Source organism: Orcinus orca, chromosome 11 (assembly GCF_937001465.1).
Source record: "Orcinus orca chromosome 11, mOrcOrc1.1, whole genome shotgun sequence".
NCBI lineage: Eukaryota > Metazoa > Chordata > Mammalia > Artiodactyla > Delphinidae > Orcinus > Orcinus orca.
Genome location: NC_064569.1, coordinates 56,641,410 through 56,656,882, shown reverse-complemented (window position 1 = coordinate 56,656,882; position 15,473 = coordinate 56,641,410). Strand labels below are relative to the sequence as shown.

The 15,473-nt window shown below is 39.8% G+C and overlaps 1 protein-coding gene across 3 annotated transcripts in view; it reads left to right on the top strand.

Moving 5' to 3' along the window:
• The window catches only part of PTPRB (protein tyrosine phosphatase receptor type B), a 113,407-nt gene extending 103,714 nt beyond the window's left edge, over positions 1-9,693 (top strand). For all 3 annotated transcript variants that reach the window (XM_033409536.2, XM_004281887.4, XM_004281888.4), the window contains 2 exons: positions 6,228-6,348; positions 8,276-9,693. In XM_033409536.2, the coding sequence (XP_033265427.1) occupies positions 6,228-6,348; positions 8,276-8,298 (144 nt within the window). In that variant the 3' untranslated portion in view covers positions 8,299-9,693. The remainder of the gene's footprint in view (positions 1-6,227; positions 6,349-8,275) is intronic.
• Positions 9,694-15,473: the final 5,780 nt, after the last annotated feature.

The window sequence follows — 15,473 nt, the reverse complement described above, 5'->3', positions numbered from 1 at the left end:
ATGTTCCATTACTAATTCGTTTTCATTTTCACAAACTCAAACCATACTTAATTTGTAATTTGGAGAAGAGGAGATTATCACATTATAAATAATCGCAAGGGGTGTGTGCGTGGCGGGGGGTGGGGTTCAGGCTCCCTGGTTATTGTCAGAGCTTCTTGGGCCATGTATCACTTCTGTACACCTGCTCAGAACTCTGGAGACGCATTTTGGCAAAGAGCAGGCGCCCCCTACTGTAAATATCACTGGCTAACTTCCAGGGCAGGGGCAACACGATATGCCAAAGCTCTCCCTCCTCCTTGGACATAACTCCTCTTTCCCCTGTTCTCTTCCCCTTCTCCTCCTAACCTCTGTGGAGTCTATGGTTCTTGTTCTTCAGCCTGCCTTTTCAGTGTTCGAGTTCCCGAGGGTCTGTCCTCAAGGCACAGCTCTTCTTTCTCTCCATCTTCATTCTTTGTGATGTCCTCCACTCCTGTGGCTTTGGGAACCACGTAGGTGCTCACATCTCCCAAATCTCATTCTCCTTCCCCAGCATTCACCTGAGTACCTGCCTCCTGGGCAGTTCCACCAGGAAGCTTTACAGTCATCTCATCTCCAACTCAAAACCCTCAAAACCGAACTCATTATCTTTCTTTAAAAACGTAAACAACAGGGACTTCCCTGGCGGTCCAGTGGTTAGGACTCCATGCTTCCATTGCAGGGGGCCCAGGTTTGATCCCTGGTTGGGGATCTGACTTCTGTTCCCGCAGTTCCCATAGTTACATCCGAGCAGTGACTAAGCCCTGTACATTCTACCAAGCATCTTTCTCCTTGTTCTAGTCTCTCACCCCTGCCTTTGCCCAGCTCTTCACTAACTCCCAGCGGGCCTTCGCAGTAGCCTCCTTGTGGCTCTCCTGCCTCTAGCTTCTGCCCTAACAGCTCCATCACCACTGCCACCACCAAAGTGCTCTCTCGCTGTGTCAACTCCCTGCATAAAAATCGTGGAAAGCTCTTCATTGCTTTAAAATGAAGCTCAAGCTCTTCGTAGCCTGGTTCCAACTTATTTCCCCAGTTTCATGTCATAACGCCACCCATCCCCACTGTTTTAGGGTCTGTCAAAATTAAGGAAGGCTTCCCTCTCTGGGCCAGAATCAACAATTCTTTTGATCATGCTGAATAAAGATTGCAATAAGATAGAAATTTTCTCTTTCCTTTTTCTTTATCAAACAAAATCCCAAACAATATCCAGATATTATCTGTCTTGCTTGAAGGCTCTGCTGAAGGTGGGCTCCTTCTACAGTCTTAGATGCTCAGAACCGGCACCGCTCACTTGGTTCTGAGAGTGCAAAGGGGTGCGATCCACAGCTGAGCCCTTGTGGGTGATGGTTCCAGCAAAGGAAAAAGGACATTCTGACATCCCCTGTATTACTTTTCTGGGTCCACAGAGAGAATCAACCTCAACTTTATTCTACCTTATTTGAGAGACAAAGGGGTGCAGGGCTTCACAAGTTTTGATAAATATATTAAAGAGCAAAGGTTTCTAAACAAGGAGGCATTAGACAGGGAGTTTGCGAGTGTGTCCCTCCTTCTTTTAGCTGCTGAGTGTGTCCCTCCTTCTTTTAGCCTGGCTTGGGGCATGTTTGCAGCCTGACTCTGAGAGAGACACTCAGACGGAGCAATAACTTGTTAAAGAACAATAGGTGATAGTAACTGTCCATCAATCTCATCTGCTCCCCACGAGGAGGAAACAGTGGGATGTTATGGGACTCAGTGCTCATTTGGGGGATTGTCCTGGGAGTTTGCCATGACCTATGCACCCTACATTTTAACTACACTAGACTCCTCACAGCTTTCAGAATATATTTGCACTTTTGTGTTATTTACATCATTTGGAATATCCTATTTCTTTGCTCAAATTCTTAACAAGTGTCGCCTTTTCTCTCTAGCTCCATATTTTCCTCCCTCCAAAGTGAACCTGATGGCTTCTTCTCATGTATGAAGCTTTATAAACAGTTCTGTCTTACGTTTATCACTTTATAGTTATTTGTCCACATACCTGCCCCTCTGCTAAACTGTGTATTCAGAGACCATGAAAGGCTATAAGTGCAATCCTATAAATATTATCTCGTACTACAGCTATTGGTGAAGTTGAATGGAACTAAGGCTTCACCAGCTGGCTGGACATAGGAAAAATGATCTTTTATGATGTGAAGTTCATACATTAGACTTTATCTACTTTTCATTAAGAATAAAGTGGGACAATGAGGTATCACCTCACACCAGTCAGTATGGCCATTATCAAAAAGTCTACAAACAATAAATGCCGGAGAGGGTGTGGAGAAAAGGGAACCCTCTTGCACTGTTGGTGGGAATGTAAATTGATACAGCCACTATGGAGAACAGTATGGAGGTTCCTTAAAAAACTAAAAATAGAACTACCATATGACCCAGCAATCCTACTACTGGGCATATACCCTGAGAAAACCATAATTCAAAAAGAGACATGTACCACAATGTTCATTGCAGCACTATTTACAGTAGCCAGGACATGGAAGCAACCTAAGTGCCCATCGACAGATGAATGGATAAAGAAGATGTGGCACATATATACAATGGAATATTACTCAGCCATAAAAAGAAACGAAATTGAGTTATTTGTAGTGAGGTGGATGGACCTAGAGTCTGTCATACAGAGTGAAGTAAGTCAGAAAGAGAAAAACAAATACTATATGCTAACACATATATATGGAATCTAAAAAAAAAATGGTTCTGATGGACCTAGGGACAGGACAGGAATAAAGACACACAGACGTACAGAATGGACTTGAGGACACGGGGAGGGGGAAAGGTAAGCTGGGACGAAGTGGGAGAGTGGCATGGACATATACACACTACCAAATGTAAAATAGATAGCTAGTGGGAAGCAGCCGCATAGCACAGGGAGATCAGCTCGGTGCTTTGTGACCACCTAGAGGGATGGGATAGGGAGGGTGGGAGGGAGGCACAAGAGGGAAGGGATATGGGGATATAGGTATACATATAGCTGATTCACTTTGTTGTACAGCAGAAACTAACACACCATTGTAAAGCAATTATACTCCAATAAAGATGTTTAAAAGAGAGAGAGAGAGAGAGAAGCACAACAAAAAAATAATAATAATAAAGGAAAGTTTTAATAAAGCACAAGCTAGGGAGAAATTCAGGGTAGATTTTGATTCTAAAGTTTAATGCTTTCTTGTACTCCGATTTGACTGTATGTTTTCCAAAAGAAACCATCAATGTATTGCCCTTACCAGTAGGATAGACCCAGTATTTGACTGAAGAACATGAACTACCATTATTACTAGGTCAAGTATTGTAACTGCCTTTAAGATTTAAAGATCCAAGAACAAAGAAGAGAGATGAAATGTGAATAAAGAATAAAGGAATTCACAAGAAAAAAAGAAAGTGGGAAGCACATTAACAATCTGAAGGTTTTAGTAGTAATCATTTTCAAAGGGGTATTCTGTAGGGAAAAGAAGAATTTATATTTAAGACAAGGCAAATTAATGAATTTTAACTGGTTTCAAAGCCCAGGGTGGATCACTGTTGAAGAATTTATTAATAAGACGTAGCATAGAGGTACGAGAGCTCATTCACAGCCAAACTCTAGGTTCTCAAACTCATTTAGTATCCCAGTAGAATTGAAAATATGAATTATACTGTGGATGGGAGAAAACAGGGAAGTGTCAGTCTATAATTTGGTAGATTGTTTTCAAGATGCCTATACTAAAAACCATTTTCAGGAGAGTACTCTTCTTGAATTTTCAAGATCAAGGTGTCATAAAACACTCATAACAAGTGAGCGCGGTTTGTGAGCAGAAATGCAGAGAATAGTTATTAATATTAACACAGGCCTCACTTATGATTGATTGACTTCTTTGAAATATCCTAATCTAATGATTATACCAGACCTATATGATGAGGTCCAATGAGTAGATGACCATGCAGCCAGGGGCAATGCCTAGTGTCAACCCATAAAAATAAATACTTGTCCACTTTTAAAGATCATTGACGAGGTAAGATTTTATAGTCTCCCTTTGTGTCTCAAACCTTGATAATACTCCAAAGCTGACCACATGGATCACCTTAAACATAGGGTCTAGTAATGTTTTTCAATATCCATCTAATTGACAGCAATACAAAGTCTAATACAAACCATTAATAGTCAAAAGATGTTAGCTGTAGAAGAGACCTTGCTCTCCTTGTTTTATAGATGGGGAAACTGAGATCCCCATCTAGGCCAGCTGGTGGCAGACTGCGAGCCCAGGGTCCCTCATCTGACACAGACCCAGAGAGGCACAGAAACTCACTCATTCATTCCCTTATTAGACAGCTCGGTTGGTAGTAAGGAAGGGGGCCCAATGCACAAGTTTGGCCGCCTATGGCTAGCTTCTGTTGTCAGTGGAGGTCTTTGTGGTGTCCTTTTGGTCACCAAAACACTGACTCTTCTATACTTGTTTCTATTTCAAAGTAGTTAGTTTCTAAACCACAGACAAGACGCACGATGCTTCTGCACCCAAGTGGTGACTTAGGTCAGCAACGACCAGACCCATATCACTATGCCCTGGTAAATGGGCCATACAGACATTCAGAGGAGACAGAAATTGCTTTTCCAATCTAGGAGAGTCTGATAAGGCTTCAAAGCAACACAAAATTTGTCACTTTCTCACACAAACACATAATTATATTTAGATTCTGCTTACAATACTTGCTTCAAAAATTCAGGATAGACTTGTTTTCATACAGGTCGAAATGAAAGTGTGCTGAATTAGTGTCCATGACTCTTTTTATGAAAATAACTCTGATCTGTGACCAGATTTCATAGCTTAAAATTTGGCTGAAATTTAGTTTTGTCTTGTTCTTTATAACTCATTTTAAACATTACATCTGGTTAACTCTTCCCTCAAATTCTGACCCAAGGAGAGGTGTCGAAGCAGCTTAGAAATTTGAACTAAAAGAATTCTCATCTCTTGAAGCAGAGCCATCATCGGCAGACCATGCATAAAAATATCATTCTATTTGTAAAGAATTTAAGCATTTCCCAAAATAAAGAAAAGCTGCACAAAGGAGAGCACAACCTTCTCCAAAGGGACAGCAAAAAAAAAATAAAAGTAGCTTCCAGATAGCTGACAGGTGGGTCTGTCCTCACTGTGTAAGCCTCTGTGGTTTTTCTGCAGTCAGCCAACATATTTGAGATTCTTCCATGAGTCAGACTCAGATGCTGAGAGAACCAAGATGTACACACCTATTGTATACACCTCCTTTTTCTCACCATACTCCCCCTCAAAAGGGAATGAAATAGCACAGTATGCAGTGAAATGATTTTCTCATTCAACAATGCAATGACATTAGGTTTCATCTAAGAAAACTGGTGTAGTGAAAAAGACATGAAGTTTGGGCTCACACACCCAGGATTAAATCCTAGGGTCCCATTTCTCAGCTCTGTGACCTTGAAGCAGTTACTTAACTTCTCTGAGTCTCCACTCACATGGATGATTATATCTGCTATATGAGGCTGTCAAAATAATCAAAGGAGATAATTTATGTAAAATGCATTGCACAGTTTTTGGCATTCATTTGTATATTTAATAACTATTTGTGGAGGACCTACTATGGCCAGACATAGTTGTAGGCCCTCACAGAACATACTCTAAATACGCACGTACAGAAAAAAAGATGAATAAACACCACCTCTCTGCCCATTATCATTATTCTATCCTCTGTGGTAATAGAAAGCAGTCACTCTTCTACATACTAGAGACCATTAGTGAAGGGATGATCAAGAAATTTGCTAACCATATAGAATCCCATTACTGTTGAGGTTTGGTGAGACTCCCTTGTCTTACTTTTTTTTTTTTAATTTATTGTATTTTATTTATTTTTGGTTACATTGGGTCTTCGTTGCTGCACACGGGCTTTCTCTAGTTGTGGTGAGCGGGGGCTATTCTTCGTTGCGGTGCGCGGGCTTCCCATTGCGGTGGCTTCTCTTGTTGCAGAGCACGGGCTCTAGGCACGCAGGCTCAGTAGTTGTGGCGCACGGGCTTAGTTGCTCTGTGGCATGTGGGATTTTTCCCGGACCAGGGCTCGAACCCATGTACCCTGCATTGGCAAGCGGATTCTTAACCACTGTGCCACCAGGGAAGCCCCCCCTTGTCTTTCTTATGCTTGAAAATTTGCCTTCCTCTGACATATCTTCTGCTTTTTCATAGTGTCAGTATGTATACCTACATCAGTGTGTAAGAGATGTTCTCAGAGCAAGGAAGCTACGGAGTGAACAAGAAAACCCCTTGTTTCCAATCTACGAAAATGTGAATCCAGAGTATCACAGAGGTAGGAGCTTACTTCACTAATTTATAAGTTTATTTATCAAAATACAGTGGATCTGGAAACCATTAAAAACCTCAAGCTTTTCCAACGTGCACCGCGCATCTCTTCTTCTACCCAAAGGCTTGAGGGAAATGCCCTCACAAAGTGGCAACAGGGAAGAGAGGCAGAGCGGGGAGGAGAGCCCCCATAGTGGAGCACAGATTTCACGTGGTATCTCTTCCTAGGCCTGGGGTGCCCTCTACTCAGGACTCGGCTTAACATTTCTAAGGGATAAGGCTCAGTGCTAAGGAGGATGCTTTGAAATAGCAACTGGGAGTTCAAATTGTACAATCCCTTTGGAGAAGAACTTGGCCACGTGTATCAAGGTCCTTAATAGGTTCTTTGCACCCAGTATTTCTACTGCCACCCTAAGTACTGCAAAAGCTTTATGCATGAAGCTTTTCATAGTTAAAGGTCTGAGTGAAAAAATCTAAATGTTTAACAGTGGGGGACTAAGTACACCACAGTGCGCCCACCGGGTAGAACACGATGCAGTCAATAAGAAGGATATTTTTAAAGATATTACAATAGTGTAGATATTCTCATAAATAAGTAAGAAACGAAGAACGTAAAACAAACAAAAATAACACATAAGGGGAAAAGAAAAGACTGGAAAGAAATATACCACAATACTAAATAAATTTCTCCGAGCAGTAAAATAATATATGATTTTTCTTCCATTTTATGTTTTTTCTAAATTTCCTAGAACAAACGTGTTACATTTTTTAAATGACAAATTCAGTAAAAAATGTGTATAAACTTCGTAAGGCACTGCTTTGATCAGACAATAGTTAATTGACACATGAAGGGTCTGCCTTTTCCTACTCAGGACCATCATTAAGATCTAATTTAGCACATTGGCTAATTGCAAATTTGAAGTTACATTGTATTATTTATTACCAGCTAACAAATTACACCAAAACTTAGCAGCTTACCTCTATGTTTATTATCTCATAGTTTCTGTAGATCAGGAATTTGGGAGGGGCTTAGCTGAGTGGATCTGGCCCGGGGTCTCTCATGAGGTTACAGTCAAGACATTGGCCAGGGCTACAGTCATCTGAAGGCTTGACTGGGGCTGGAGTGCTCACTTCAAGATGTTCACTCATGTAGGTGTTGTCGTAAGTTTCAGTTTCTTGCCACACGGACCAATATCCACCTATAGATTTATTTTTTTGTGGAGGGGAGACAAACATTATTTTAGAGCTCTTATATCACCATTTCTAAATGCTCTTCAGTTTTATTTAGTTCTCTGCACCCTCTATACCCACCCATCTAGCCAGTATGTAAAATAGTTAATAACCTGTAAAGCACCCATACATAAGAGGGCTGCTACTTTAAGGGAGTTCTTTGTAAATCAGATAATCCTTTTGTTTTGTAAATAATTACCCCCTAATTTATCTGTATAGTAAACTGAGGTTTTTGCATGGCAGATTCTTTAAGAAGCTCCAGGATGGAGGGGGCTCTGGAGGATCTTGGAGGTTCCTTTGTATTGTTTTGACTTGTTTAAGAGTCTTTTTTTAGTGTGATCTTGGGTGCTCCTGAAAGAAGCTAACTATGGTATGGTTAGCTTCAGGCATCTGAAAATTAGGATTCAGGAACAGCTCTGGAACTAACTAACGTTCACAAGCCGTGTAACCCTGAGTGAGTTTCTGTGCCTCTCTGGGCCTGTGGGCTCACCTGTAAAACCAGAGGGGATAGACTGGAATCAGTAGTCTTTTCTAATTCTAGTAATCTATGGTTCTGAATGCAATGACCTGGGATGGTCTCATCCTAAACCATATTGAGTTTCCGTCGTTTCTGTGAGTCTTTGCCATTTGTCATTTTCATACACAGAAGAAACAACTGTGACACACCCTGCTGCAGCCTCTAATTCTGGTGTCCTTCCTTTCAGATGCGGGTTATTCAAGGCATTGAGAACGCACCCGGAGATCTCCTGGATCAAAACTATTCACTGTGTGATTTCTTTTTAAAAACTTGCTTCATGCCCTACAGAGGTGCCAGCTATTTCTGTTGATACTATGTATAATTTATTAATCTGGAGAATTTTAAAGAATTTATGTAATTTAAAGGTAACAGATATTATTGTACATAGTTGTATTTTGTAGTTTCTTCTGTAAATATGTATTTTTTCATAATGTTTAATATTAAGCTTTATATAATACTATTTTTCCACACTAAAGTGTTCATGGCTTGTTCTACATAAACTAATTCAACCTGTATCACAGGATGACTGGTAAAAAGTGTGCGCAGGTGCTTGCTGTGGTGGGGCCGTGGTTTTTACCCGTTTTAATCCTTACTGGGCAGGATAAAGGGCAGGGCTGGACAGAGCAGGGAGTACAGCGGGCTTGGCTGCACTGCCGTCCCATGAATCTTAGGATCCAAAGATGATCCAAATGCGATTTGGACAAATATCACAATCAAAAGAAAGGACCGGGGAGACGCGATTAAGCAGCACCAAAGGTTACATCGGCGGTTGTGCCTCAGGTGGTTAGGCTCTCCCCTTTCTCCTGCCTGAGGTTCAAGCCAACGTGGTCAGCTCAGGGGCCACGTAACTTGCTGAGCAAGTCCAGGCTGCAGGGCTGAGGGTTCTGAGAGAGAACGACCCAAACAGAAGTGATGAATTCCCCCTATGAAGCAGCATGCCATCTGCCCTCCTGACTGGAAACCTAGTCACCATGCAGAGTGCCATCCATAGTGATGGGAAACTGTTTCACTGCATCCACAGTGTGCTGTGCGAACCCGCATCCCACACTGGGATGTGTGTGTTGCCCAAGGGACACGTGCTCGTCTTTGTCTCATTTCTTGGGGGCTGCATTCCTGGAAAAGTCAAAATTGCACCCGTCATACTTGGTTTTCCCATTAAAAGAATATTGCGGTGGCATATTATACTCCTGATCAAAGGGGCTAACATCAATATCTATAGAAATGTCCTCAAACATCATATATCGTTAATTTAAAAAACACAAAAATTCAGTGGTGCTTAGTATAAAATTTTCCAAAAGCCTTTTTCAGTAAATCATTGAGGTCAAAATATAGGGTAGACACCTTCAGTTGCATTTAATATAAAAAGCACTACATACTCTACCAAGTTGATCTTCAGTGTGTGTGCCTATTTTGACTATAACAAATTTCAGTGAGTCAGAAAGTGGGCCTTGCCCTCCCCAAGGTCCAGTTCCGAGGGCCTTCCTGGAGGAAATTTGACAGGCATCTGCACGGTTATCCTCATGGCTACCTGAGAGATGAGTCAGGAATATTTGCCTTTTTCTCACTACAAATTTCTCTGAAATAAACTTAAGAATTAGAAATCAAGGTTGTTGATCTCACAGCTTCATTTGCAGAAAGAGTCCATTTCTTTTCAAAATGTATATTTTTGCTATATACTATAGAGTCCCATAAGTAATATAGTGGGTGTCATTGGCATAGTAATGGAAAATCATTAAATATTCCTAAAAGAGTTATTTATAGTTAAGTAAAGCTCCACCCAAACTGGAAAAATTTCCAGGGCTCTTTGAAGTTTATGGAAACAGGAAAAAACTTGATAAGAATGAATGCGAAGAGGATTCCAAGTTTTCACAGTATCATTGTGCTCAATGCCCTTGTGAAATGACAGTGTTAGTCTCTGACCCTGTTTCGGGAAACCAGGTGGCTCTTCTAGAAATGAAAAGGAACAACATACATGTGAGTGTGGCAGCGGTACCACCAGGGAGAAAATAAAGGTCGGAGATTTATGAGATGTGGTGTCTATTAGGAATAACTTTCCCTGTATTAATAAGAAAAAGCAAGAAATTTAGAAAAACGGAATTTTAAGCTAACGTCGCTGGGCACAAAGCACATTCAAACATGGAAAGCAATTCATTTTTGGCTTTTCATTTATTCAGAAAAGTTTTAGTGCCTGCAACTTGCTAGGCACTGTCCTAGAAACTACACATTTCTACTTAATACAGAGAAAGCATCACAGTAATAATGCTGGGGTTATTGTTACTATTTTCAGTTAAGCCTGAAAGAAGGCCTCAGTGAGGCAGTGAAGTTACCGAGCACCAGGGCAGCGGCAGCCTTCCGCGGACCACACACTGGCAAGAGCTGATGCTGCTTCTCTAGCAAATCGCTGGACCAAAAAGAGAAAGCAATTAATTGAACAAATCAAGAATTCAAACCATAAAAAACATACACGTCTGTAAAAGTAAATACCCTGGCATATCTGGGGTGGAATCGGAGTCATAAAAATGGACGTGACAAGGGAAAACTGTATGTTCTTCTAGTCTAATGCAGGACATATTTATTCCTACCCTCCACCTGTCTAATTTTAAATCTCCTTAGCAACAAATATTTCACTATCTTCCCTTCCACCACCACCAAAGACTAAATACATAATCTAGTTGATCTATTTATTAAATTTAGGAGGAGGAAAAAAAGGTTTCCTTGACATTCAGCTCAATTGGATGTATTTTAATTTAATCCCATGATGTGTTATGTCTTGGTAAACACTCCGTTTCCTGTCGCGGTGGGCATCCTGGCAGTGCACCTTTGCGGTACACTTTAATCATCAAGCCTTCAAAGTGTTATTGAGCTATCAAATCTCAGAAGGGTCCCGTCTTGCATCTTAATAATTATTTATCCAAGTTCTTTATAATTAACTCCTTTAATCTCTACTCATTAAATCAATTTCGTATTATTCTGTTTTCTCTGGATAGCAGCCAGTTTTTCAGCTCTTGAATCAGATTTTTCTAAGGCTCATCTTCCTGTCTGGCTCTGCACATACTTGTCCTAAATAATTCACCAGCCCTTAACACTTCTGAGTCCCTCTTTTTCACTACTCTTCCCCTTCTCCCTTTTGAATGTGTTTGCTTTCCTAGTAGAAGGTGATTTTATTTTCTGTTCATCTTATCTCCTCATACCCTTTGGTATTTCATAGTCTTTTCAGGCTCCACATTATAGAAGAGATGATGATGATTTCACTTTTAAACACTAAAATGGCCACAGCACACAGCATATTGGGGACAGTTTTATTTGGGAGGGTCTTTAATTAATTTTATTACATCTTGGAAGAAAGCCCAACATGACATGTGAAAATAATATGAAACCACTAAGCAGATGTCCAGCAATACAAAATTAGACTTCACATGTTGTACTTCACACTCTGATTCTCTTAGTGTCTCAGGATCTAGGTTCTTGTATTTAAACACTCTCCTTACTTCTTGCAAGAAAGCTATCAGCCGTGTATATACTAAATTCTCATTCACTTAGCTTTCTGCGTCTCTAAGGTTGGAATCCTGGAATCATAAACCTGCCAGATCTGGATGACAGTGAGTGATAGAATCTGAGCCCCAACTCTGGGGTGCTCTAGAGTTTTAGTTCACACATGTGAGCCAGACCAAACCTGCCCTGGTGGGAAAAAGAAATAGGTAATAAGCTGCTTGTTTGAGGTAGCAGTTCAAGGACTTTCCAGGTTCCATTTCACTGAAGAAATGAAAGTAATTGATCATCAAGACACAGTGGCAAGCAGGAATGGCTGATCCTCCCCAAAGTGGCTGTGAGCAAGGATTCAATAGTACCTCATTTCTGAAGAGACAGAGTGGAAAAGGCTGTTATCAGCCCAAATGCGCTGTTAAGGTTCTGAGTATTTTTAACCTGAGATTTCAAATCATATCAAGTATTCAAAGATTGTTTCACATCAAGGGGAAAAAAATCTATAAACCGTGACTGCAGAAAATGAGTGAAATGTTGTAAAGAAGGAAAAATATTTGAAAAGGGGGCTCTAAGCAGACACCATCAGGAGGAGGAAATGCCATCCCTTCTGTATGTCCAGACTGTTCTTTGGAGATGTCATATGCTTCTGTTAGGGCGTATTATCCTTTGGGGGGGGGGGTGGTTCACTTTGACTATGCTGGCCAGATGATTTAGCTGATTAAGCAATTGAATTGATTCATTTAGTTTTGTGAATTGACCAGGTGTTTGATGAAACTGAGTTTGGAATTCTGAACACACTACCTTAGATTCTTGTAGTGGATGATGCCTTTGAAAATGTTTGGCCATTTTAGTTAAAAATGCAGGGTAACATTTAATGCAGCCATGATAATAGCAAAAATCTGTTCTGTTCTAAAAATGTTTCTAGCAATGGAAATATTTCTGACTAAAAGAATACTCTTCTTATAGGGAGGCTCCCTAGGAATAAATGTATGCAACAAAAATGAGGCATTTTATTTTTTTAAAGGTTGTCTATATAGTTGCATTCATGAAATAAGAAAATTGTTGGTGAATGCTCTTAAAATAAAGGTTTATGTAATAGAAATAAAAAGATCTATTAACAGAGTTACCAAAGATTATTTTTATAACCTATATGCCACTGTACATGATCTTATGTAAGATACCAAAATAAGTTGTTGAAAATGGTGAATAATATCAGACAAATGTGACATGTTCCTTCTAGAATATTCACAAGAGAGTTTAGTTATGGCTGCTTTCTGCCTTAAGTAATTGCTTTTAAGAAAAACTATCTTCATCCTAAGAGCAAGCTTTTTGTTATGTTTGAGATGTTGTGTTTTCATAGCTGAGTGAGCAGGTAAGCATCCTAACAAGAAAGGAGCAGATGCAACTGTGGCTTTAGGAGTATGCCCTAGAGTTGGGTGGTGTTCCCCTGTGAGCTACTGGGAGAGTCTACAGTGGCCTTCGTGAAATCTCCTAATCTCAGCCACACTAACAACCAGGTACACCAATATTCTTACCTGAAGAGTGCTTAATCTCTGGTTTCCCAGGTGGGATCCATCAGGCTTATAAACTCTGCGATGACAAGAACCAAGTCTTTAAACTCATTTCTACTCCTGCCTTATAGAAATTAGTGCACAGCTCATAGACATTCAACATACACTTCTTTTGAGGGGAAATTGCTCCTGACCCAATACTTTGTTTTTTTTATTTTGTTTTGTTTTAACATCTTTATTGGAGTATAATTGCTTTACAATGGTGTGTTAGTTTCTGCTTTATAACAAAGTGAATCAGCTATACATATACATATATCCCCATATCTCCTCCCTCTTGCGTCTCCCTCCCACCCTCCCTATCCCACCCCTCCAGATGGTCAAAGCACCGAGCTGATCTCCCTGTGCTATGCGGCTGCTTCCCACTAGCCATCCGTTTTACATTTGGTAGTGTATATATGTCCACCTGGCCCAATACTTCGGATGTTAGGTAGTCAATATCTAATAACGTTAGTGTCCATGGAGGCTCTTCTGGCTGTTCCTTGATTTGTGTGAAGCTTAAATAAATAATGTAAATACATCTAGCAACTGAGCTTATTATGTTTTATAATAGAGCACTTTTATATTTTTGATACCATGTATTCTTTCTCTGCAAATCTGGTTATTTAAAATGGCAGTAGATGATTCTATGCTTTTCTTATGGTAGTACCTCCCCACAATATCGTGTCTCTAACCAACTCTATTTGAAGAAAGCACTTCCTTCGTCTTTCTATTTAAGTTATGTATTTGCTTAATATATTTTCATATTTGTAACTATGGTCAAAAAAATCTATATAGTGTCTTACACACCTTCTCACTAGTACAGGAATAAAACTGTTTGTTGAAGGAAAGTGTTCTGTCTTCTATTTGCCTGTTTCTCATTTATCAATTTCTATCATCTGTCTGCTCAGGAAAAAGGTCAGAAGTGACTGCTTCTAAATGAGAAAAATCTTCTGGGACATCATCATGAAGAACATGGTTGTCTTAACCTTTGTTCCTGTGAGTGCTGAGTTGGTTCTCTCTCTCCAACTAAATTCTTGGTTTCAGTTCTTTAGTTCATTAGTAACCAAAATGTCATCTATCACCAACAGTGCTGGTGTATTTGCAGAGGCACTGCCACAGCTGGATCCCCTGAGCCCTTCAGAGGCACTTCACATATAAGCGGGTGGTATGACGTTTAGTTAAGAGCTGCTGTGTCTATTTCCAGAATTATTATTTTGTCTTTTTCATATTTAAGTTGAAAAATTAGTGTCCTTCACAACTCCAGTATTTCATTTTTCTACAACTTACAGAAATCTTTATTTTTTAAAAATGTGCAATAGATTTACATGTAAAACCATTAAATCAAAGCCATCCTTTTTTTTTGAAAAACAGTTTCTGGATTCAGATTAAGTTAGCAAAACAATTTGCCCTATGAGGCTTGACCCTTTTTTTTTTCCCAAAGTAGCTGTTTGTTTGATGGAATTTCCTCTTAAAGAAAAAGAGAATCTTATGATATGAACAAATCACTTAGTAACTCTGCTGATAACATCCTCCACGATCATAAAATGTTAGAGCTGGAAGGGCCACCTTAGGGATGGACAACAGTGGAAACCAAGACCTAAGTTTAAAATGACACAGCAAAATAGGATAGTGCTAGAATTGAAACTTGTTTTCCTATTACTTGTGAGGGAAGACCTGTCTACACGTAAATATAGACAAAGAAGAAAGCTTCTCAGACCCAGTGGATGCAGAAGCCATCTCCAACACTGAGACAGAACCTTCAGTGGAACTTGAAACATTGTGTGTGATTATTCCTTTCATTTTTTGCATCTCATATGTCTGGAGACATCCATTTGCTAAACAAGTTTCAGACTGTTAATTTAGAGCCATACTTTAGCAAAAGTCGTCACAATCTTAAAGCTGAAATAGTATAGAACAGAAAAGGAGAAAACATGATTTTTTAAACGTAATACTATTATAAAACATTTTTATTAAGGCTAATTAAATCAAAACACCTAAAACCCAGAAGAGGTTCTGCCACTAGATTTTGAAAGAATTGGCAAGGCTTTTAATGTTGCCAATAAAAGGAGCATTCATAATAGACGTGTACAAAATTAACTGGTAAAATTCAAGCTTGAGTAACATAGAAAAACCGTGCAGGGATGGTTCTGTGTAGGCGTTAACATTCACCAAAGGCCATGCTCACTAAAATATCTCCCTAACCCAGTATCTCCCACGGAAAATTGTACTATTATTTTAAAGAATTGTTGATCTAAGTAAAGCTTGCCTTTTTTTCTGGGGTTTATTGTAATGATGCAAGAACCTTTGTGTAAAGTGTCTTAATATTAAATTGCTTTTCTCTTTGCTTTTGGA